Below are 22,945 nucleotides of genomic sequence, written 5' to 3' on the forward strand. Positions count from 1 at the left end.
TGTGCAGCCTGGCTCACTAATCAAAACAACCTTTCATTCATATTTGCTTGCTTTGTTAAAACATGAGGGTGGTGCACCTGTCTTAAAGGTACAGTAACATTTGTTGTAAGAAAATATTGCTGCTTTCCCAAAGTCATTAATAAGTCATTTAAATTGATTTTTTCTTTCATTTTTGTTCTGATAATGTCTAGAAAGGAGAAATACAAGAGTGTGTGTGTGTGTGTGTGTGTGTGTGTGTGTGTGTGTGTGTGTGTGTGTGTGTGTGTGTGTGTGTGAGGACTGACAGGAGATGGCTCAAAGAAGGAGCAAAAGGGCCCAAAGAAGACAAAAAGGAAGGTTTCGTGATTAATTCAAAGTGAAAAAGATTCCCATCCATCCATTTTGTACCGCTTGTCCCTTTCAGGGTGCATTCGTAGTGAAACGTTTGCACGGTCAAACAGAGCCAACATTTCACGATAGAATAGAATACCATTTATTTAAATTAAATTGGAATTTAATTAATTAAAATATAGAATAGATTATTTTTTTTAAAGAAAAAAAGGGAATGTAATAAAATAGGACTGAATATTAAATAATAAAACAGATTGGAGTGGAATACAATAGAATTAAAATGTAATAGAATAAATTAAAAAAGAAGGGAATATAATAAAACAGAAGGATGGAATATAAAAGAATAAAATAGAAAGCTTGAATATGAAATAAAATAGAATAAAATAAACTACAAGGTTTTAATATAAAATAATGAAATAGAAGGATTAAATATGAAAGAGTAAAATAGATTTGAATAGAAAAAAATAAAAGGGAATAATATAAAAAGAATAAAATAGAAGGATTGAATATGAAATAATAAAATAGAATGGAATAGAATAAAATAAACTACAAGGTTTTAATATAAAATAATGAAATAGAAGGATTAAATATGAAAGAATAAAATAGATTTGAATAGAATAAAATAAAAGGGAATATTATAAAAATAATAAAATAGAAGGATGGAATATGAAATAATAAAATAGAATGGAATAGAATAAAATAAACTACAAGGTTTTAATATAAAAGAATAAAATAGAAGGATTAAATATGAAAGAATAAAATAGATTTGAATAGAATAAAATAAAAGGGAATAATATAAAAAGAATAAAATAGAAGGATTGAATATGAAAGAATAAAATAGAAGGGAATATAATACATTAAACTAGAAGGATTGAATATAAAAGAATAAAATATATTGGAATAGAATGAGATCAAATTGAAGTAGGGCTGCAACAACTAATCGATTAAAATCGATTATAAAAATAGTTGGCGATTAATTTAGTCATCAATTCGTTGGATCTATGCATGCGCAGGGGCTATTTTTTATTTCTTTTTTAAATAAACCTTTATTTATAAACTGCAACATGTACAAACAGCTGAGAAACAATAATCAAAATAAGTATGGTGCCAGTATGTTGTTTTTTTTCAATAAAATACTGGAAAGGATAGAAATGTAGTTTGTCTCTTTTATCCCATTATTAATCGAAGTAATAATCGACAGATTAACTGATTATCAAATGAGTTGTTAGTTGCAGCCCTAAATTGAAGTATAGAAGAGAGTAAAATAAATAGAAAACTTTATTGCCACAACATGGGTGATGCAGCACATCACCCATGTTGTGCCCTTTATCTTCAAGAGTAGCAAACAAGCAGCAACGAGGTCAACGTTTATTTTATGTTAGCATCTACAATTTGCATGCTAATGCTAAGCACTTGCTTGTTGGAAAAGGAGGAACTTCTCAAATGTTAAATACTTCAGAAGTTACTTCTCAGTAGTTTTAGGCTACACCTTTATTTCAAAACATGTGCAGCCATGCTCCTGTAGTAAGTCTCATTTCACATTTAGAAGAAATGATCTTTGTTTTTATCTCAACTAATTGATGACTCCATTCATCCAACAATTATTAGATTACTCAGTGAAATAATCGCCAGTGTTCCAACATGTAATTACCCTGTTTACCTTTGCATGCATGCACAGCCCCACCATGCACTAGCTATGCATGCACAGCCCCACCATGCACTAGCTATGCATGCACAGCCCCACCATGCACTAGCTACGCATGCACAGCCCCACCATGCGATAAATACTGTGAGTATGGAAAGTATGCAGCCATTTGCTAAAATCAAAAAAAGTTGATTTTATTTATCATGAATTTAGTACCCATCTTGAAAAAAACAAAGAAATGTTTGCTAATTTGTTGAAAAAGAAAGGGTGAAATACGTCATGGTCTATCTAAACTCACATTGCTTAACAGTGTGGTACGCCAGCTGCACTGAAGCAGACAAACAGGCGATTCAGAGGGTCATAAAGTCTGCACAAAAAATCCTCAGCTGCCCCCTCCCCTCCCTTAAGGATTTACTCAACTCCTGCTGCCTCAACAGAGCAAAAAGCATCACCAAGGACAGCACACACCCTGGCTTCCACCTGATCCACCTGCTACCATCGGGCAGGCGCTAAAGGTGCATCAGAGCCAGAACAAACAGGCTCAGAGACAGCTTCTTTCCCAGTGCTGTCACCATCTTAAACTCTAACTTATAATAATAATTCGCTCCTATACAATATCCTACCCTAATACCCTACTGTGCAATATTACCCTTCGAGTGCAATACGTCCGACACTGATTGTTATTTATTACTCCGGTACTCTTGTCTTGTTCTGTATATTGGACAGTATTTTGTATTTCTACAGTGTTTTGTATATTGTACAGGATTACTTATTATTTTTATTGGATAGTAGTCTGTTTCATTTAAATTGTTGGTTTTTTCTTTATTACCTGTTGTGTAATTTATTTTTACCCCATATTTGTTCCCACTACCGTAAATTGGAGTCTTTAATCTCGTTATATGCAAATATAATGACAATAAAGTCCATTCTATTCTATTATATTCTATATGCTGGCCATTTCTTCTGACCCTCCTTGAGATGCTTCATTGGAGTCCAGCTGTGTTTGATCAAACTGATCGGACTTGATCAGGCAAGACACACCTGTCTACAGAAGACATTACTGAGGATCATGAGGTTTGAGGAACTGCCCAAGGAGCTCGGAGACATACATAGTGGCAAGGCACGGATCTGGCCAAGGTTACAAAAGAGCACAATGGAAGAAGTTTGGGACGACCACAACTCTTCCTAGACCTGGCCGTCCAGCTAAACTGAGCAATCATTGCAGAAGATCCTTGGCGAGAGGTCCAGAAGAACCAAAGACCGTTGTGGCTGAGCTCCAGGGACACAGTCGGGACAAGGAGAAAGTTCCACAAAGTCAACTATCACTGCAGCCTTCATGGCCGAGTGGCCCGACAGAAGCATGAAAGCCCGCATAGAGTTTGCTAAAAACACTTGAAGGACTCTCAGACTATGAGGGGAAAAAGATTCTCTGGTCCGATGAGAGCAAGATTGTAAACGGTGTGTGTGGAGAAAAGCATCAGTGAAACATGGTGGTGGCAGCATCATGGTATGGGGGTGTGTTTGAGCCACAGAGACATGACCACTGGTTGCAATTGAAGGAAAGATGAATGCGGACAAATACAGAGAAGAAAAGCTCTTTAGGAGTGCTCAGGACCTCAGACTGGACCGAAGGTTCACCTTCAAGCAAGACAATGACCCTGAGCACTCAGCTGAAATAACAAAGCAGTGGCTTTGGATCAACACTGCGAGCATTCTTGACCTAAACCCAACTAAGCATGTGTGAAAATGGCTGTTCACCAACGTTCACCATCCAACCTCACACAACTGGTTCACCAACGTTCACCATCCAACCTCACACAACTGGTTCACCAACGTTCACCATCCAACCTCACACAACTGGTTCACCAACGTTCACCATCCAACCTCACAACTGGTTCACCAACGTTCACCATCCAACCTCACAACTGGTTCACCAACGTTCACCATCCAACTGAAGAGGCTCTTCAAGAAAGAATGGCAGAAGATCCCCAAGAAGACTCACGGCTGTACGAGCTCTAAAAGGTGCAAATACTCAATACTGAGCAAAGATCTGAATACTTAGACCAGGTCATATTTCACCAATTCCTCTTTCAACACATTTCTACTTTTGTTCTTTTCTGTCAAGATGTGTGCTGAGTGTGCACTCAGGAGAAATTACATTACTGCAATGAAACAAAGAGGGAAACATTTTAATGTGGTCGGAATACTTTCCGTACCCACTATATGTATACACAGTCAAACGATGCACTCAGTATACACACAGTTACACAATGCACTAAGTATACACACACACAGTCACACAATGCACCAAGTATACACACAGTGCATTGTTTGACTGTCTGTGTATACACAGTCACACGATGCACTAAGTATACACATACACACACACACACACACACACACACACACACACACACACACACACACACACACACACACACAGTCAAAGGACTCACTAAATATACACACACAAAGGACGCACTACGTATACACACACACAAAGGACGCACTGAGCACACACACACACACACACACACACACACACACACACGACGCACTAAGTATACACGCACAGAGTCAAAGGACGCACTAAGTATACACGCAGAGTCAAAGGATGCACTAAGTATACACGCAAAGTCAAAGGACGCACTAAGTACACACAAACAGTCCCACGATGAACTAAATATACACACAGTGGCCTGATGCACTAACGATGCGTACAGTCACAAAATGCACTAAGTATACACACACACTGATGCACTAAGTATGCGTACAGTCACATGCTGCACTAAGTACACACACTGATGCACTAAGTATGCGTAGAGTCACACGCTGCACTAAGTATGCGTAGAGTCACAAGCTGCACTAAGTGTGCGTAGAGTCACATGCTGCACTAAGTGTGCGTAGAGTCACATGCTGCACTAAGTACACACACACTGATGTACTAAGTATGCGTAGAGTCACACGCTGCACTAAGTATGCGTAGAGTCACAAGCTGCACTAAGTGTGCGTAGAGTCACATGCTGCACTAAGTGTGCGTAGAGTCACATGCTGCACTAAGTACACACACACTGATGTACTAAGTATGTGTAGAGTCACACGCTGCACTAAGTATGCGTAGAGTCACAAGCTGCACTAAGTGTGCGTAGAGTCACAAGCTGCACTAAGTGTGCGTAGAGTCACATGCTGCACTAAGTGTGCGTAGAGTCACATGCTGCACTAAGTACACACACACTGATGTACTAAGTATGCGTAGAGTCACATGCTGCACTAAGTATGCGTGGAGTCACACTGCATGCTGCACTAAGTATGCGTGGAGTCACACTCTGCACTAAGTATGCGTAGAGTCACACGCTGCACTAAGTATGCGTAGAGTCACACCGCATGCTGCACTAAGTATGCGTAGGGTCACACGCTGCACTAAGTATGCGTAGGGTCACACGCTGCACTAAGTATGCGTACAGTCACACACTGTACTAAGTATGTGTGGAGTCACAAGCTGTACTAAGTATGCGTGGAGTCATACGCTGCACTAAGTATGCATAGAGTCACATGCTGCACTAATATGCGTAGAGTCTCATGCTGCACTAAGTATGCGTAGAGTCACACGCTGCACTAAGTATGCCACATGCTGCACTAAGTATTCGTAGAGTCACACGCTGCACTAAGTATGCGTGGAGTCACACGCTGGACTAAGTATGCGTAGAGTCACATGCTGCACTAATATGCTTAGAGTCACACGCTGCACTAAGTATGCCACACGCTGCACTAAGTATGCCACATGCTGCACTAAGTATGCCACACGCTGCACTAAGTATGCGTAGAGTCACATGCTGCACTAAGAATGTCACATGCTGCACTAAGTATGCGTAGAGTCACATGCTGCACTAAGAATGTCACATGCTGCACTAAGTATGTCACACGCTGCACTAAGTATGCATGCTGCAGTAAGTATGCGTGGAGTCACATGCTGCAATAAGGTGCACAAGTAGAGAGAGTGTCCTCACCCCAGCTGCATCGACTGCCCCCAGGACATCAGAGAACCTCTGTTCACAAAAATGCAACAGCACTACCAGATAGAGACCACTGCTGATGAAGTCGTCATATTCGGACTGTGGAGCGAGACGAGACGTCCATTCACCACACAGACTTTGTCGCACAGGTCCTGTGCCGGACTTACTAACCTGCACGTGTGTCCTGTACAGCTGCTGGATGTCAAAGTTGTCGATGTTCAAGCGCAACTTCTCCTTGCACAGCTCACAGTTTGTGATGGCCTCCAGATTTGTGCCTGAACCCCGGAAGAAGAAGAAGATGAAAGAAGCAACCTTTTAGCAACAAATTCCTTTCATTTGGATGTTAATATAAGAATAAGAAGTCCGCACCTATAGCGCGCACATGAGAGCGGTGCACCTACAGCAGAGGTGTTGAAGTGAGGCCTGTGGGCCATTCTAAAAATACTAGGGGTGTAACGGTACACCTACATTTTGGTTCGGTATGTACCTCGGTTTAGAGGTCACGATTCGGTTCATTTTCGGTACAGTAAGAAAACAACAAAATAAACATTTTTGGGTTATTTATTCATCAAATGTGTAAACAATGGCATAACATACATATACACACAGGGTCCACTGCCAGGGTTAAAAACTAATAAGAGAAGGCTCAGAATGGTTTCTTAACAAAACCTTTCTACATATAAAGTGCTTTTTTTGATTGGTTGATTGATTGAGACTTTTATTAGTAGATTGCACAGTACAGTACATATTCCCTACAATTGACCACTAAATGGTAACACCCCAATAAGTTTTTCCACTTGTTTAAGTCGGGGTCCACGTTAATCAACATTAAACTGCCTCAAGTTGTTGCTCAGATTAAATAAAATGACAAAACTTTTCTTCTACATATAAAAAGTGCAACATTAAACAGTTTCAAGTCAACTCAGCCTCAGATTAACTTTTCTTTTCTAAGAGGATATATGGGCTCATTGTTCTTCCACCATAGAAATGGGTCAAAATCTAGTTTCTAATGCAATATGGTCTTGAATCTGCTGCTATAAAAACATTTGTTATTGCTTTAGCCCTGCCTGACTCGCCGAGGAGAGGCTGCTTGAATGCGGTGGTGACGCTTCAAATGGGTTAGCATGTTTGACGTCTTGTCAGAAGCAGCTGCTGAACAATGTCGGCAAACCTCCGTCCTCCATTGTTGTATCGCGCAGCCGAAGTGTTCCCAAACGGGAGATCTTAACGAGGCAGGAGGGTCTTCCAGCTCTGGCTTTTACATGTTGTCCTAGCCTGGTCGTTGCTAGCATGCCGTGTGTTGTGCATTGTTTACACAACGTGAGGTAGGCTACTTAATATGTCCGTGTGGAAACTCGTTCGGTACACCTCCGAACCGAACCCCCATACCGAAACGGTTCAATACAAATACATGTACCATTACACCCCTAAAAAATACCATTTAAAAAAATCATCAAAACTTGGAAAAAAAGAGCAAACGGGTGAAATGTAGAGTGAACAAGTTGCAATGTTGACTCTGACACAATAACTCTTTGAAACTGTTATTGCTAAAAAAATAAATCAAAATCAATGTTATGCATTATTGATCTATTCAAGGCTACATCAGATATTACACTTAACATTTTGGGGGGGAAAACATGTTGCATTTTTTTTGCCATATAACAAAATAAAATGTAACCTTTATATCGACAGATATGTTTGAAGTTGATCTAGGATTTTTAACCCTTGATGAAGGGTTAAGAAAATGAAAACAAGACTTGTTTTTTTCAATGTTTATGACTGACACTCTTCTGGGTTCCTGCATGGTACCAAAATTGAGACAAACCCTAAAAGGTAAGAAATACATCTATGAATTGTATTAAAAAGACAAATATCCAAATGGCCCCCTTGCTGTAATTTCAGTGTGCGGCCCTGGCTAGAAAAGGTTTGGGCAGTCCTGGTCTGTGTTGATGTAGATCACGCTGCGGGCGTCTTTTATGAAGAAAGAATAAAAGGTCATCGGAAAATCCTGCTTTATTTCAACATACAGTACAGGCCAAAAGTTTGGACACACCTTCACCTCATTCAATGTGTTTTCTTTATTTCCATGACTATTTACATTGTAGATTGTCACATCAAAACTATGAATGAACACATGTGGAGTTATGTACTTAACAAAAAAAAAAGGTGAAATAACTGAAAACATGTTTTATATTCTAGTTTCTTATAAATAGCCACCCTTAGCTCTGATTACTGTTTTGCACACTCTTGGCATTCTCTCCATGAGCTTCAAGAGGTAGTCACCTGAAAAGGTTTTCACTTCACACACTGCAAAAACTGAAATCTAAGTAAGATTAAATATCTCAAATAAGGGTGATATTTGCTTATTTTCTGTCTGATAAGATCATTCTTCTCACTAAGCACATTTTATGTTAGAGTGTTTTACTTGTTTTAAGTGTTTTGGTCCTAAAAGATCTCAGTAAGATATAACAGCTTGTAGCTGAGATTTGATGACCTATACTGAGTGAAACTAGAATATCAACTGATGCAAAGCTGTGTCATCAACACTCACAAGTATAAAACTACTTTTTTAAAGTAATAATTTCTTCAAGCATGAAAAAAAAAATCATGATACCGAGCACTTATTACGTCAAGATAATGGCACTAGCATTTACTTCATTTAAGAATATTTTTCAACATATTGAGCAAAAAGAAAAGTGCACTTGTTATTAGTGAGAATATACTTATTTTAAGGTATTTTTGGGTTCATTGAGGTTAGCTAATTTGACATGTTTTGGAAAGTCTTGACAAGCCACATTTTCTTGTTCTACTGGCAGATAATTTTGCTTAGTTCAAATAAAATACCCCTCATTTTATTGTATCTTGTTTTTGAACACTGACTTTTTGCAGTGCAGGTGTCATAGTTTTGATGTGACAATCTACAATGTAAATAGTCATGAAAATAAAGCAAACGCATTGAACTGAGAAGGTGTGTCCAGACTTTTGGCCTGTACTGTATTCCCCTAAAGGACATCAAATATTACAGGAACAAATGAAAAGGATGGATGACTAAGATAATTGACAAGCACAGGTCACATGACCACTTACTTACCAGAGCCAATTTTGGAGCAAAGCCACCTCTTGATGCATTCCTGGTGGACGTACTGCAGACTTCCTGTGCAGCAGCAAGGTTGGATCAAAGGGTTGGATGAGGACTCCTCCCTCATCTGGCAGATTCTACACAAGTCTCCTTCGTCCTCGTCAGAGTCTTCCAGCAGCAGCCTACGAGACAGCAGGAAGATTCAACTTACAAACATGGCTAACTTGTCAGTTAGTGTACAAAGAGCGTGTGTTCCTGTCTAAGGATTGTGAACCATTAAGGTGTACTTAGACCCCAGCAGTTACTAATGCAGATCTTAAAGGCCAACTGCACTTTTTGGGGGGGAATTTTGTCCATCATCAGGCATGTGATTTGAACTTAATAAAAAAGACAGAAAATTAGCCAGGGGTCCCCAGCTAGGTCCAGGACAAGGGGGGAGGGGCCTTCTGGAGAACAGGTCAGCACAGTCATGATGTTTATGTTTCAAAAGTATTTAACTATTTAATGTCAAAATATAAAGAGTAGAAATAATGAACAAAATGTCAGCTACTGTCTTGTTGTAAAACAGCAATGTAGCATTTAGACAGGCTATACTGTAGCAAACATGTCTGCCACAATCATGTGTTCTTAAAGGTGTATTCCACCTCTTACGCTTTTTACTTGTGCTTACATGGTAAACAAGGCAAATGAATGTTTGTCCAAATGTGGCCAACATTGTGGGTTTCCTGGACGTGGTCTACATCTCTAAAAGAAACATCTAAGGAAGAGAATCCCTCTGCCATCTTCCACTAGTTTTTTAATATACTTGAATATTCCCTCTTCCCTCCTCATCATCTGGGATGTCTGTTGTGATTTCACTTCACTTAACTTGCCTCCGATTGGCCTGTCCCTAATGTTTTGCCCGAATCTTAACCAATGGTGACTCATCATAGTAAACAACCAACCAATCATGGACGTTTTTATACATAAACCAAGCAATCATCATTGATGTATAGTTTGTCCCCTGCCTGTGGAGTTGCTTCGTTACATAGCTTCCATTTGTAATGAAAACCCTACTTTATACCACTGGATGATCAAAACGTACTCATTACGGGAAAACTGTAGTTGTTGGCAGGTATGGCAAAGAGACGGATCAAGATTTTAACACACATTGTAAGTCGGAAAAAAGGAAGAAAAACTGAAAATATTTTTTCATATTTTTAGAGATAAAAAAAGACTGATTTACGACTATAGACAGAAAAATCACAAGCTTGTATCATTTACAATACTTTTGTAAGACAAGCACACATTTCTCTTTTCATGCATTCTAAATCCTAAATAAGCGTTAGCATAAGTCAGCTAACAATGGAGCCAATAGAGTCACTCTATTCAGTCTATAAAGCACTCTTGAAAATATCAAAAACCTCCATCAAGGTTTTAAATACACACTATAAGTAACATTCATAATAACATGTAATATTTGCATATTCTGATCATTTTAAGCATAAACACCAGCCGATGTCAAAGCAGCAGGAAGCTTGTTAGCTCTCTGTGATCAATGCGCCGCTATAGTTCCTCTGTGTTAGCGCTTATAACAACAATATTGCTAATACTTAATAGTTTAGGGCTGGAACATGTAAATGAAGTATTTTTGACACTTTTTTTAGGAGGGATTTATGGCCGCAATAGTAGGGGTGTAACGGTACGTGTTTTGTATTGAACCGTTTCGGTACGGGGGTGTACCGAACGAGTTTCTAAGCTAAAGTCTTAACAAGCTGCTTTGCTTCTTCTGCCTCTGTCTCAGCACCCAGCATTGTCCCACCCACACAACCATCTGATTGGTTACACAAAAAGCCGTAACAGCCCATCAGCAGTGCGTATTCAAAGCGGTAACAGCCAATCAGCAGTGCATATTCAGAGCGCATGTAGTCAGTGCTTCAGCGTCGAGCAGATAGGTGTTTAGCAGGTAATCATCAGGCAGCGGACTCTCCCCAAATTCAAATAAACACCTCCCAGTCAACTACTAGTAACATCACTATGAGCCCGTTGACCTTCTAGAAACAAACTGCAGCTCAGCTCGCTTGCAGTCCTGGCTTGAGGTGAAGGCTAATTAGCTTTTAGCGTAACGTTAGCTCATTTTGCAGTGTGTGTGCGTGTGCATGTGTGTGTGTGTAGTCTCTCCTATTGCTATTGTACTATTTTTTCAGCTATATTTACATGAATCATTAGTAATGGAGCAGCCTAGTTTTGAATGGCAGGGTCCCTGCTATCACATGTTGATAAAAATATAACATTTACATAATACAAATCAACTACAGGCTTCCCAAATGCTGTAATAAATTAAACATGATGAGTTGACTTGAAACTGTTTAATGTTGCACTTTTTATATGTAGAAGAAAAGTCATTTTATTTAATCTGAGCAACAACTTGAGGCAGTTTAATGTTGATTAACGTGGGCAGAATTATTATAGTGTTCCCAATGTTAAAAGGATAAAGCCATTGTTTACACATTTGGTAAATAAATAGCCAAAAAAATGATATTTTGTTGTTTTCTTACTGTACCGAAAATGAACCGAACCGTGACCTCTGAACCGAGGTACGTACCGAACCGAAATTTTTGTGTACCGTTACACCCCTACGCAATAGAGACCCTCCCATTAACCCATTGTAAGCAGACTTATTTATTTACAAGTAAGAATGCATAAATAAAAATACATCTGTATCCTTGTCTCTCATAATGGTTGTGAAGGATAGGCAACATTCTAAAAAAGTGTAGTTTCCCATGAGTAAACAAACGTGTTTGATACTCAAAAGGTCATTTTTACCTTTCCTTAATAATGCGGAGCTTCTCTTGCTTGCTGCTGGCGCTGCTAAGTGATGGAATGCCGTCCAATGGCCGCTCGGCGCCACCTTGAGGAGCGTTGGAGTTGTTTTGAAATGTAGCTACCCTGTGGCGCTGGGACCAGCCCACGGAAACGTCCTCCACTTCAGGTAACTTGTCGTCGTCGTCGTCGTCCTCCTGCCGGCGGGGACGTGCAAAGAGATCTAAACCAACGGCGCCTTGCTCTACTTCGTCCTCTTCCTCGTCATCCTCCTCTTGGTTGTTGTCATCCTGTGTGGATCGGAGCTCCAGGTCGTCCCATCTTCTCAGTAAGTGCTGAGGACGACTGAGGCCCTCCTCCGCGCCAGCGGGTGAGGACGCGCTGTCGTCGCGAGCGTGCCTCCGCAGACGGGAGAGAAGGGAAGGGCAGCGACCACGGAGGGAGGACGACAGCCAGGAGTAGCTGCTACTTGCCGCTCCGTCAGCCTCGCTCTGCGATGTCGTGGCACCGGGGAGACCGCCGTCTTTTTTTTCCCGTATTGGAGCGAGGTCGGGTCTGCGGCGATTGCTGCCGGACGTGATGGCCTCCCACCTTCTAGACTCCGCCTCCAGCGCAGGCATCCTGGCGCCCTCGTCGCTGTCCACAGACAGAGTGTCGTCGTCGACAGTTGAGGAGCTGCTGGAGGAGTCCTGGCTGGAGCTGCGTGAGAAGAGGCGGGACAAAAGGTGGCGTGTGGAATAGCGCCCTTGTGCTTCCGCACTTCCAGCGGCGGGTCTCGGTGGGGGCGGGGCTTCCGGTCTGGTGGGCGGTGCGCTGTGCCAGGTGGGGCGTGAGGTCAGGGTGGCTGCGGCGTGTTCATAGGTTGAAGCGAGGCCGGATGAGGCGTTCAGGTAGCGAGGAGCAGGTCTGTCGTTTAAGTCGCGGGCGAGAGAAAAGCGACTGGCAGCGGAGGACACGTGGCGGCCTGGCGAGCTTTCTCGCTCGCTGGAAAAGGAGGACGAGCAGTAGGCGGTCTCTTTGGGCCGAGCACCTTGGGCGTATGTGGAGGCCACGCGGTCTGTGGGGTCTGGGAGCAGGGAGACAGAAACAGTTTGTGGGACATGTCCCCTGTGGGATGACAGCGCAGACTTACACAATGACGACGTCAACGCAGAGATCCTTGTCCTCCTTTCTCGCAGACCGGACAAAGTCGGCTCATTCTGGGTCTCCGCCTCTCGGCTGGACAACTGCGGCTTTGAAGAAGAAGTGGAGGACCGCGACAGGAAACGGCTGTAGGTCCACGACGACTCCAGTGGATCACTTGGTCTTTCCTGAATGCCTGCTGGAAGACAACAAATGTTTGAAGCGTACACCCAGGAAGTAGTTGCACCAACAGTCACAGTACAGCTGGTGTGTAGGTGGGAGGAAGGCCAGTCATCTTCATCAAATGACATCATACAGTAGCAGCAAGACTAGAATGAAACACACTGCAAAAAGTCAGTGTTCAAAAACAAGAAGAAAAAAAATACAAAAATGAGGGGTATTTTATTTGAACTAAGCAAAATTATCTGCCAATAGAACAAGAAAATTTGGCTTGTCAAGACTTTCCAAAACAAGTAAAATTCGCTAACCTCATTGAACCCAAAAATAGCTTAAAACAAGTATATTCTCATGAATAACAAGTGCACTTTTCTTGGTAGAAAAAAAAAAAAGAGACCTTTTTGCTCAATATGTTGAAAAATATTCTTAAATGAAGTAAATGCTAGTGCCATTATCTTGACATAATGATATGTGCTCGGTATCATGATTTTTATTCATGCTTGAAGTAAGAAATTATTAATTTAAAAAAGTAGTTTTATACTTGTGAGTGTTGATGACACAGCTTTGCAACACTTGATATTCTAGTTTCAAGCATGTTTTACTCAATATAGGTCATACAATCTCAGCAACAAGCTGTAATATCTTACTGAGATCATTTAGGACCAAAACCCTTAAAACAAGTAAAACACTAACATCAAATCTGCTTAGTGAGAAGAATTATCTTATCAGACAGAAAATAAGCAAATATCACCCTTATTTGAGATATTTCATCTTACTTAGATTTCAGTTTTTGCAGTGCAGCCCTAACAAGATTGACACTTTTTCCTAATACACCCAAATGAACAAACTGTAACAAACACGTGTGTAGTAACTCTCTACATTTACTCTACTTTGTTACATGTACTCATGTAACTTTTTGGATAAATTGTACATGTCAGAGTCGTTTAAATGCAACATTTTACTTGTTACTATTTTTGAGAAGGAGAAACATGGGCTTTTATTCCGATCGCTGCATTTATTTATACCAAATTATAACTATTAGTGCTTACAAAGACTTATTTATTTGTCTCATTAGAGAGACTTGTGTCACATGACTGTTTCACCAATCCAACATGAGCACTAGTGACCTTTGACTCCATTCCACCAATCAAACACAGCCTGGCAGTCACATGACCCCACTCCAACTACACACTAATAAGTGGCATAACTTCAATATTTACTCACAAAGTATGAAAAGGAACATTTGTATCATGTGTGTCAGTATAAATGTTCACATTTCAGTGTACAACAATTCCACTTCAAACTATAGAAAACATGTTGCACTTACATGTAGATGTTTTTATCTTTTAGCTAGCATATGCTAACATTAGCCTTGTTATAACATCACAATTGACTGTAAAATGTGCATCTTTTGGACTACATGCTGTAGTAGTGTCTTCTTCTCACACACACGCTCAACTGCTGTGAGTCAGATTGCAGAAGCTGGAATCGAATCTGAAACCCTCTAGTTGCTGGCACAGCCGCTCTACACTGCAAAAACTGAAATCTAAGTAAGATGAAATATCTCAAATAAGAGTGATATTTGCTTAGTTTCTAAGATAATTCTTCTCACTAAGCAGATTTTATGATAGAATGTCTTACTTGTTTTAAGGGTTTTGGTCCTAAATGATCTCACTAAGATATTACAGCTTGTAGCTGAGATTTGATGACCTATATTGAGTAAAACATGCTTGAAACTAGGATATCAAGTGTTGCAAAGCTGTGTCATCAACACTCAAGTATAAAACTACTTTTTTAAAGTAATCATTTTTTATTTCAAGCATGGAAAAAAAAAATCATGACTTTGACAAAATTGTGTCTCATAATTAAAACAGATGACAGCCAAATGGACTTTGCTCTTTTATTTTCAATGAAACAAAAGAACATACGTACTCATATAGTAGTACACTTGTTATTAGTGAGAATATACTTATTTAAGGTATTTTTGGGTTCATTGAGGTTATCTAATTTTACTTGTTTTGGAAAGTCTTGACAAGCCAAATTTTCTTGTTCTATTGGCACATAATTTTGCTTAGTTCAAATAAAATACCCCTAATTTTTGTTTTTCTTGTTTTTGAACACTGACTTTTTGCAGTGTAGTAACTGAGCCATGCCGTTTTTCCCCTTTTGAAGAGTTTTGTTAATTTTGCTAAGTCAATAAGAGTCCCCAAAAGTTAAAGATTTAAATAAAAAGATGACTATTTACAAGGAGTATGTCAATGGCGCTCACAAGTATGGAAGAATCAACAGCAAGTTTTAATTAAAGGCTCCAAAAATGTATACAAATACATGCATCCATCCATCCATTTTCTACCACTTATCCCCTTCGGGGTCGCTGGAGCCTATCTCAGCTACAATCGGGTGGAAGGCGGGGTACAACCTGGACAAGTCGCCACCTCATCGCAGGGCAACACAGATAGACAGACAACATTCACACACTAGGGATCATTTAGTGTTGTCAATCAACCTATCCCCAGGTGCATGTCTTTGGAGGTGGGAGGAAGCCGGAGGGAAGCCACGCAGTCACGGGGAGAACATGCAAACTCCACACAGAAAGATCCCAAGCGCAGGATCGAACCCAGGACCTCCGTATTGTGAGGCAGACGCACTAACCTCTTTTACACAGTGCATATAATACATACACGCATATAAAAACAAATCTGTTATTATTTAGCATTAACATATTTTCTAAATTACATCGTTTTGCTCCATTTTCAATTGTTGATTCTGCGGGTATATATCGGAAGTATTAAAGCTACGTCCACGTCGCAGACACGTTGCCTTCTAGAGATGCGCGGATAGGCAAATATTTAATCCGCAACCGCATCAGAAAGTAGTCAACCATCCGCCATCCACCCGATGTAACGTTTGATCAGAACTGCATCCGCCCGCCATCCGCCCGGTATATCTAATGTAGACGATGCAAGGCATTAGTGAGGCACCTGCCAACTACTCCGGTTTTCCCGTAATTCGTACGGTTTTCATCAACCTATTCCGGGTTACGGGTGCAGTGATAAAAAATACGGTTTTTCATTAATTAAAAAAAAAAAAGGGTGAAAACTACGCGAATTGCACCTTGTGCAGACAAGATTTTTCGATCGGACACGGAGGAATTAGCGATGTAAAAGACCACTTTGGGACAAAAAAACACAAGTCTAATGCCGTTGCTAGCGATACAAGTGGAAAACTTTCAACGTTTTTCGTCGCCCAAACAGATTCTTTGGATGTGATAAATGCCGAAGTTTTATTTACGGAGGCAATAATTGAGCATGGACTTCCAATCGCACTGGCTGATCACATGGGACAGTTACATGTTTGTAATGCAACCTTTAAAAATCATTACGCGGTGATCGCGGTCCCAAAAATAAACTTTTCTTGCATGATAATGTCCAGAAAAATTCGCTTTATATTACTATAGAGTCCTTTTAACGAATGAGTTTGATGGTTTATCACAAACCTTAAATGAAAGAAGTCCTTTGTTCTCCTGCACCATGCGCTTTGGCCTTGCTAAGTTGAAGAAATCTTGTTAAATGTTGACAGCATAACTACCAAAATACAGAAGTATGTCCTTAATATTTTTGCAGTGCTATTTCTGTTGAAAAGTTCAAATGATTACATTAGAGATGTGATGTGCCACTTTTCAAGTGTCTGATGGCTTAAATTAATTTTCATAAATTTTTCATATTTTGAATTCTTTTGAAAGGCTTACAAAAAAACTACATTTGAATTGTAATTCCATGCTATTGACAGGACTATTAATTTTAATGAAGTTAGCTTACCATGTTTACAGTATGATCATTGTGATAGAAATGTGAATTTTAGGCACAGAATATTTTTTACAATTGAACAAGGCAGTAGATTATACAAGCTTGGACAGAAAGTTAATAATGACACCAATTTTTTTTTTTATGGAATTGTTTAGTACTGTTTTACCATTTGTTTACTGTAAAAAGTGTTTATACTTTCAATTAACAAATTGAAGTCTTGTGAAAGGTTGACAGGATAACTGGCATTAACTGTCAAAATAATTTCAAACTATTGAAGTTATCTTACAGAATAAACATGTCAATCAACCCATATGATTTTTGCTGTAATATTTTTGTTTTGAAAAGTCACTGTGACTGATAGAAAAGTGATGGTTTTAGCAACATTTTAACCTGTCTGAATGCTAATAATCATTTTGCGTCGGGGGGCGAAGCCCTGAACCCTCCACCAGGACTTTGTCCTGGACCTACCGGGGCCTGCGGCCCTTGGACCCTGGCTACTAGGTTTTTCTGATTTCAAAAGTTGGCAGGTATGGTGAGGTTATAAAGCTTTTGCCTGTTAAAGAAAGGAGACTGATCCAATGCAGCACAGACTTTCGCGTGCCACGCTGTCACGACCCAGACGCACACCAGTGCGCAATCATATGGGAGCCGCGCTGAGCGCACCTCCAAGCGCGTCTCGCTGCCGGCGACGGCCAGGTATGGGCCCACGCTCCAGCGCCATCCATTTTCAGGGCTAGTTGATTCGGCAGGTGGGTTGTTACACACTCCTTAGCGGGTTCCGACTTCCATGGCCACCGTCCTGCTCTCTATATAAACCAGGGTGAGCCCCACCCCTTTCGTGAGCGCACTGCGCGCGGAGTGACCCCTGTTACGCGCCCCCGGCAACAGGGGTGGCGGGCAGGTAAGCTGCGCGGGCGGAGCGCGCGGAGTGACCCATGTTACGAGCCCCCGGCCACGGGGGTGGCGGGCAGGTAAGCTGCTTACCTGCTGCGCGTGACGCCGGCCGCGGCGAAGGAGGACGAGGCGGGGTGTCGGTGCGGTGGGCGCGGTGGTGACCCTGGACGTGCGTCGGGCCCTTCTCACGGATCGCCTCAGCTACGGCTCCCGGTGGGGCCCTCTCGGGGGAAGGGGCCTCGGTCCCGGACCCCGGCGAGGCGTCCCTTCTCCGCTCCGTAAAAGTGTCCATCTCTTTTCTTTTTTTTTCTTCTGTTGTGGCATATGCTGCAGGTGCCTGCTCGTTTTTCGTATGTGGGTAACAACATTTAACTATGTATATATATTTCCGAATTGGTTTAACTGCCACCCGCAAAAAAAAAAAAAATCAAAAAAAATAAATAAATAAAATAAAAAAATACAAAATACAAAAATCTAATTAATCCGCCCGACCCGACCTGCACGCGGATAAAATCTTATTTTTTTAAATTTCATCCGCCCGATCCGCGGATAATCCGCGGACTCCGCGGTTGTGCCCGCAAACCGCGCATCTCTATTGCCTTCACTACGGACAATCACGTGTGTCTTGTTCACGTCATCACAACATCCTGTTTTGGCAGCACTGTTTCTGCGTGACCGAAGCCTTTTTTTAAGTGGATGAATTTTTGGTTCATCACTAGGAGGTTTTGTCGTGTGTCTGGGGAAGCACTGAGACAAGTGTTAGCATGGGAGGGAATACCTGTTCGAAATGGGCCGGTTGTTAGCATAAGATCGGCAATAAAAGTTAAAAATAGTATTTGACTTTTGCTAAGATTGGCAATAAAAGTTAAAAATAGCATTTGACTTTTGATTTCTTCTGGAGGCTACAAGGCATTAGATTACTTTAAATTAGCTTTCACGTTAAAAAAAAACATTTTTAAAGGTGTGGCGGCTTCAATTTTGCAGTGGCGGTGCGCCATGATCAGTGGGACTCAGTCTCCATTTCATAGCAAAGTACAAAGGGGGTCAACTAAGGTGATGTGTAGTCTTTCATTCGTAATTCATATATGTTGCGTATTGTTTTCCGTAAAAACGTGAAACTATAATTCTCAATGATATGTGTTCTGTGTTAATTCTGGGTGTCTGATATGGATTTTGTTTTAAATGGGAAAAATTGCTTCAGTCTTCATTTAGTAACTTTGGAACAAAAATTGAAGGCACCTGTAAATTTTAAATATAGCTAGGATTACACCAGAAATAAAAGACAACGTGTCTTCATAATTAATAAGTAACATATCTAAACAGTTGTTCTCTGATACACAAAGGTACCGGATGATCTTTGTAGGTACATGCCAGATGTAACTTTATTTTGTGAATTTCAGTGAAGGACTTTAGGAGAGATTATATCGTGTCATCAGGTTTTCGGTACCTCTTGCATTGTTGTGTCCACTACTGGAGTAGGTGGACCCTGTATGGGAGGTGCTGGAGGTTCCAGAGTACAGTCCTCTGTTACTGTAAGCCAGTTTGGCCCGTTTGGAATCTCCATCATCAGTGGAAGTCAACAGGCCGGAGCGGCCTAACCTCCCATCAGAATCAGCCTGGGAGGACAAGAAAAATACAAATGTTGATAAGCATACATCTTGCGCGCGCACGCACACGCACAAACACACGCACATACATATATATGTTGCAGCCTTAGTACCGGTTTAGTCCTGCTGCTGAGCGGCGAGTCTGTCCACGAACGCTCGTAGGATCGAGTGGAAGATGCCAGCGAGGACGGCAACTTCCAGCTGCCGTTGTTTGAGTCGGAGTTGTTGTAGTTTCTGGATGAGCTCAAGAGGCGAGAACTCTAAAAAAAAAACAACAACAAAAAAACAATATCATACATTAGGTACTCCATATATGCCTTGTTTGTCTCTGAAGCAGGAATGAACTCTATAATTGCATCACAACTAAGTGGATGTTCCTGCGGGGACATGGGTCAGGGTCTTTGGCCCTGGCCAACATGGCACGGGAGAAGGTGATGGGCGCTCAATCACGACTTGCTCTCCGCCTTCCTGCTAGAGGGGGGGTTCCACGCTACCCCATCCAGCTGGGGAGCCTACGACACTGGTGTCGCCCGCAAAAGCCTGGAAGTAATATGCACCTTTTCCTACTAAATGTATTTAACTTTCCATTCCGACAGAAAACAAAAAACATATGCTGCGTGTAATTTCATATATTTGAAAAACTTACCTAGTATTGCAACACATTGTTATAACGCACTCTAAACATTTTTTTTTTTGGAATTAAAAAGAAATAAATATCGGCTTGAGTCATGACTTTTAACGCAAGTTATCCATCAAATTGTAAACTGTAAAAATGATTTTTACGGTAAAAAACTGGTAGCGCAGTTGCCAGAATTTTACCGCAAAAAAAACAAAAACTGGTGTCATTTTTCCATTTACTGTAATACATCGTAAAACACCACCTGTGATATATATATATATTTGCCCATATCGCACAGCACTATCCGCACCTGTTCAATATTTTCTATTTAGAGGATAAAAAGGGGCATGAAACAGCTGAAGTGAGACATTGTCCTAACACCACTGCATACGTAGGCCTGCCAGGATTCTTGACAGGAACACCGAGAGCTCAGACCCTGGGTAACACTATCTTGTGAGAGAGGCCGTGGCCAATAGCAGGAGTCAGACACGCATGTTGGCTGCCAAGGAATCTAGGGTGTCCTATAAAAAGACCCCCAGAGATGTTGCTCCAGTGACATACATACCTAGCTACCAGGCCACGTACGCAAGTGAGTGTTGATTGGATCCCTCTCAGATGTTTGATAGTCGGCTTGGAAAACGTTCTGATTTTTAACCAAGCAAATAGTAAATAGCAGCATGGGAAAACAAAAGGACAATCGGTGTCGAGACAAAAACCTGATATACTAATAAGACCTTTGACCTCAGCTCCTTTTCATATGAACATTAACAATATTTGATTGAAGATCTTGTCTTGAAGTAATTGAGGTTGTTGATTCTGCTTGTTTACCATTTATTTTCTACATTTAAAACACTTCATTGTGGTCTACACAACCTGTAATGTTGATTATTTGGTCAAAAGGTTGCATAGATAATATTTTACAGACCATCTTCAAGCCGCTTTCTGTTTTTAGTGCTTCCATGGCTATTCTACTGACAGATACAAAATGTAACTCTACGCTACTTTGTATTAGAAATGGCAACGAGGGGAGGATGCATGTGTGAGCCAGTCTGCCCCACAACAAGAGGATAGAGAAAAAGAAGGAACTTATTGACTACAACAATGGACTACTTCTGAAGAAAAAATAGCGGACTAGCGTAAAGCTCTTTGGGTAAACCTCTGGCCCTTTTTGGAGATATTTGCTGACGCAACTAAGGAAAAATAGGTCACTAAATTGCTTGTTTGGAGCAAGTTAGGAAGAAGGAAAGATTGTTGAATTTCATATTTTCAGGACTTATGGGGATCCCAAACACATAAAAACAGATACTAACAGGTAAGAAATGTTGGTTTTGCCTAATAGGTCCCCTTTGACTAGTTTGTGGTCTAAACAAGAACAACATGATGTTAGTAAAAGCCTACATTCACACACAGCTCCACTATGACAACTTGACCGGCAACATTATTCTGATCGGTTGACAGAGAAACACAAGTTTGGAACATTTAGAGAGCTCATACGCTGGTGGAAGGTGAAGAGACTTAAAGAATATATGAGACAACGTCTGCTCTGTTCCGTTCTTGCAGAACTTGATGAGCTCTAGAGGGTCAGTACCAGTGGTTCTCTGCAGCCATTCAAGTCATGCCAAGCGTTGACATCCATGTGTTTCCTCTTAGAGCAAAGTCCTCAAACTGCTCTTTTCTAAAAACGTGTCCAAGGAAATGGATTTGTTTTGTACTAATAGTCTTGATAATCTGGCTGCAAGTGCCAGCTCTGCCCAATACTTGTTCATTTGGGATTCTACTATCCAGAACATCCTTAGTAGGAACCACATCTCAGCAGCTTGAAGACTACCACATCCTTGATGTTCTGTAGTTTCTGCTATGATAATCTTCATTTCACTCAATCTTTTTGATATTTGGCAGATCAGTTCTAAACTATTAGCTTTATTGGGACCAATCAGCTATACTTAATTGTTTCACTGAACATTGTATTTACTTAGATTCATTGACTCCTAATCTCCACATCCAAATCAGCTGAATGTCCAGAAGGTTTACATTTAGTTTTACTCTTCTTGATGTGTCTGAGGTCATGAGAGCCTTAAAACAAGTAAATCTGAGTACATGTGCAGGTCCTGACAAACTTGAGCCGTTCTTTTTTAGGTTGATTTTATTGCAGAACCTTCTACGCATATTTTTTATGGTAATAAGATTCCTAACATGTGGCAATCAGCCTATGTTTTACCTTTGTAGAAAGGAGGAGATCACAACTATAGACCCATCTCCAAGTTATGCTTCCCAGCCAAAGTTCTTAAAAGGTGTGTTGGTGAAGAACTTTAATTCTTACACACCTATGGTCTGCTTTCTTAACATCTATCAGGTTTTAGAAAGAGACATAGTACCATAATTGCTGCTATCAAAGTTCTGAATGACATTATTGTGGCATTGGATTGCAAAATATGTTGTGCAGCTATATTTATCAACCGTCAAAAGCATTTGATACGGTCGACCAGATCATTTTGGTCAGGATTAGTCTATCTTAGCATGCTGTAAAGTGCTTTTCTAATTGCCTGTCCAATAGAACCCAATGCATCCAGTTTACTGGGTTCTCTTCGCCCTTCCTCCCTGTATTAAAAGGGTGTACCTCAGAGTTCCATATTAGTTTCATTGTTGTTTTCCATCTCTGTGATAATGTGTCAGATGCTGCGTTCCATTTATATGCAGATGACGCCGTCATATGATGTTCATCCCCCTCTGTAGCCTCCTCGGACTTTGTGTGATTTCTTCTGAGGAGCTACATTATATTATTACTCTAATTTGTTTTCAAGTACAAAAATAGCCCATATTTTCAAGGTGTGGCAGTAATAAAAATGCTGTG

General features: G+C 40.7%; 1 protein-coding gene across 10 annotated transcripts in view; it reads right to left on the reverse strand.

Annotated features, from left to right (window-relative positions):
• Window positions 1–22,945, reverse strand: part of marchf7 (membrane-associated ring finger (C3HC4) 7) — a 36,295-nt gene that overhangs the window by 886 nt on the left and 12,464 nt on the right. For 7 of the 10 annotated variants that reach the window (XM_061974579.2, XM_072914832.1, XM_061974577.2 and 4 more), the window contains exons 4-9: window positions 19,589–19,735; window positions 19,316–19,484; window positions 13,002–13,190; window positions 11,873–12,935; window positions 9,080–9,249; window positions 6,160–6,263 (exon numbers count right to left, since the gene is read on the reverse strand). In XM_061974579.2, coding sequence (XP_061830563.1) covers window positions 6,160–6,263; window positions 9,080–9,249; window positions 11,873–12,935; window positions 13,002–13,190; window positions 19,316–19,484; window positions 19,589–19,735 — 1,842 coding nt within the window. Of the gene's footprint in view, window positions 1–5,982; window positions 6,088–6,159; window positions 6,264–9,079; window positions 9,250–11,872; window positions 12,936–13,001; window positions 13,191–19,315; window positions 19,485–19,588; window positions 19,736–22,945 lie in introns of all 10 variants that reach the window. The other 3 variants (XM_061974580.2, XM_061974582.2, XM_061974578.1) reach the window with 3 other exon arrangements.

The sequence above is a fragment of the Nerophis lumbriciformis genome, linkage group LG15 (genome assembly GCF_033978685.3).
Source record: "Nerophis lumbriciformis linkage group LG15, RoL_Nlum_v2.1, whole genome shotgun sequence".
Taxonomy (NCBI): Eukaryota; Metazoa; Chordata; class Actinopteri; order Syngnathiformes; family Syngnathidae; genus Nerophis; species Nerophis lumbriciformis.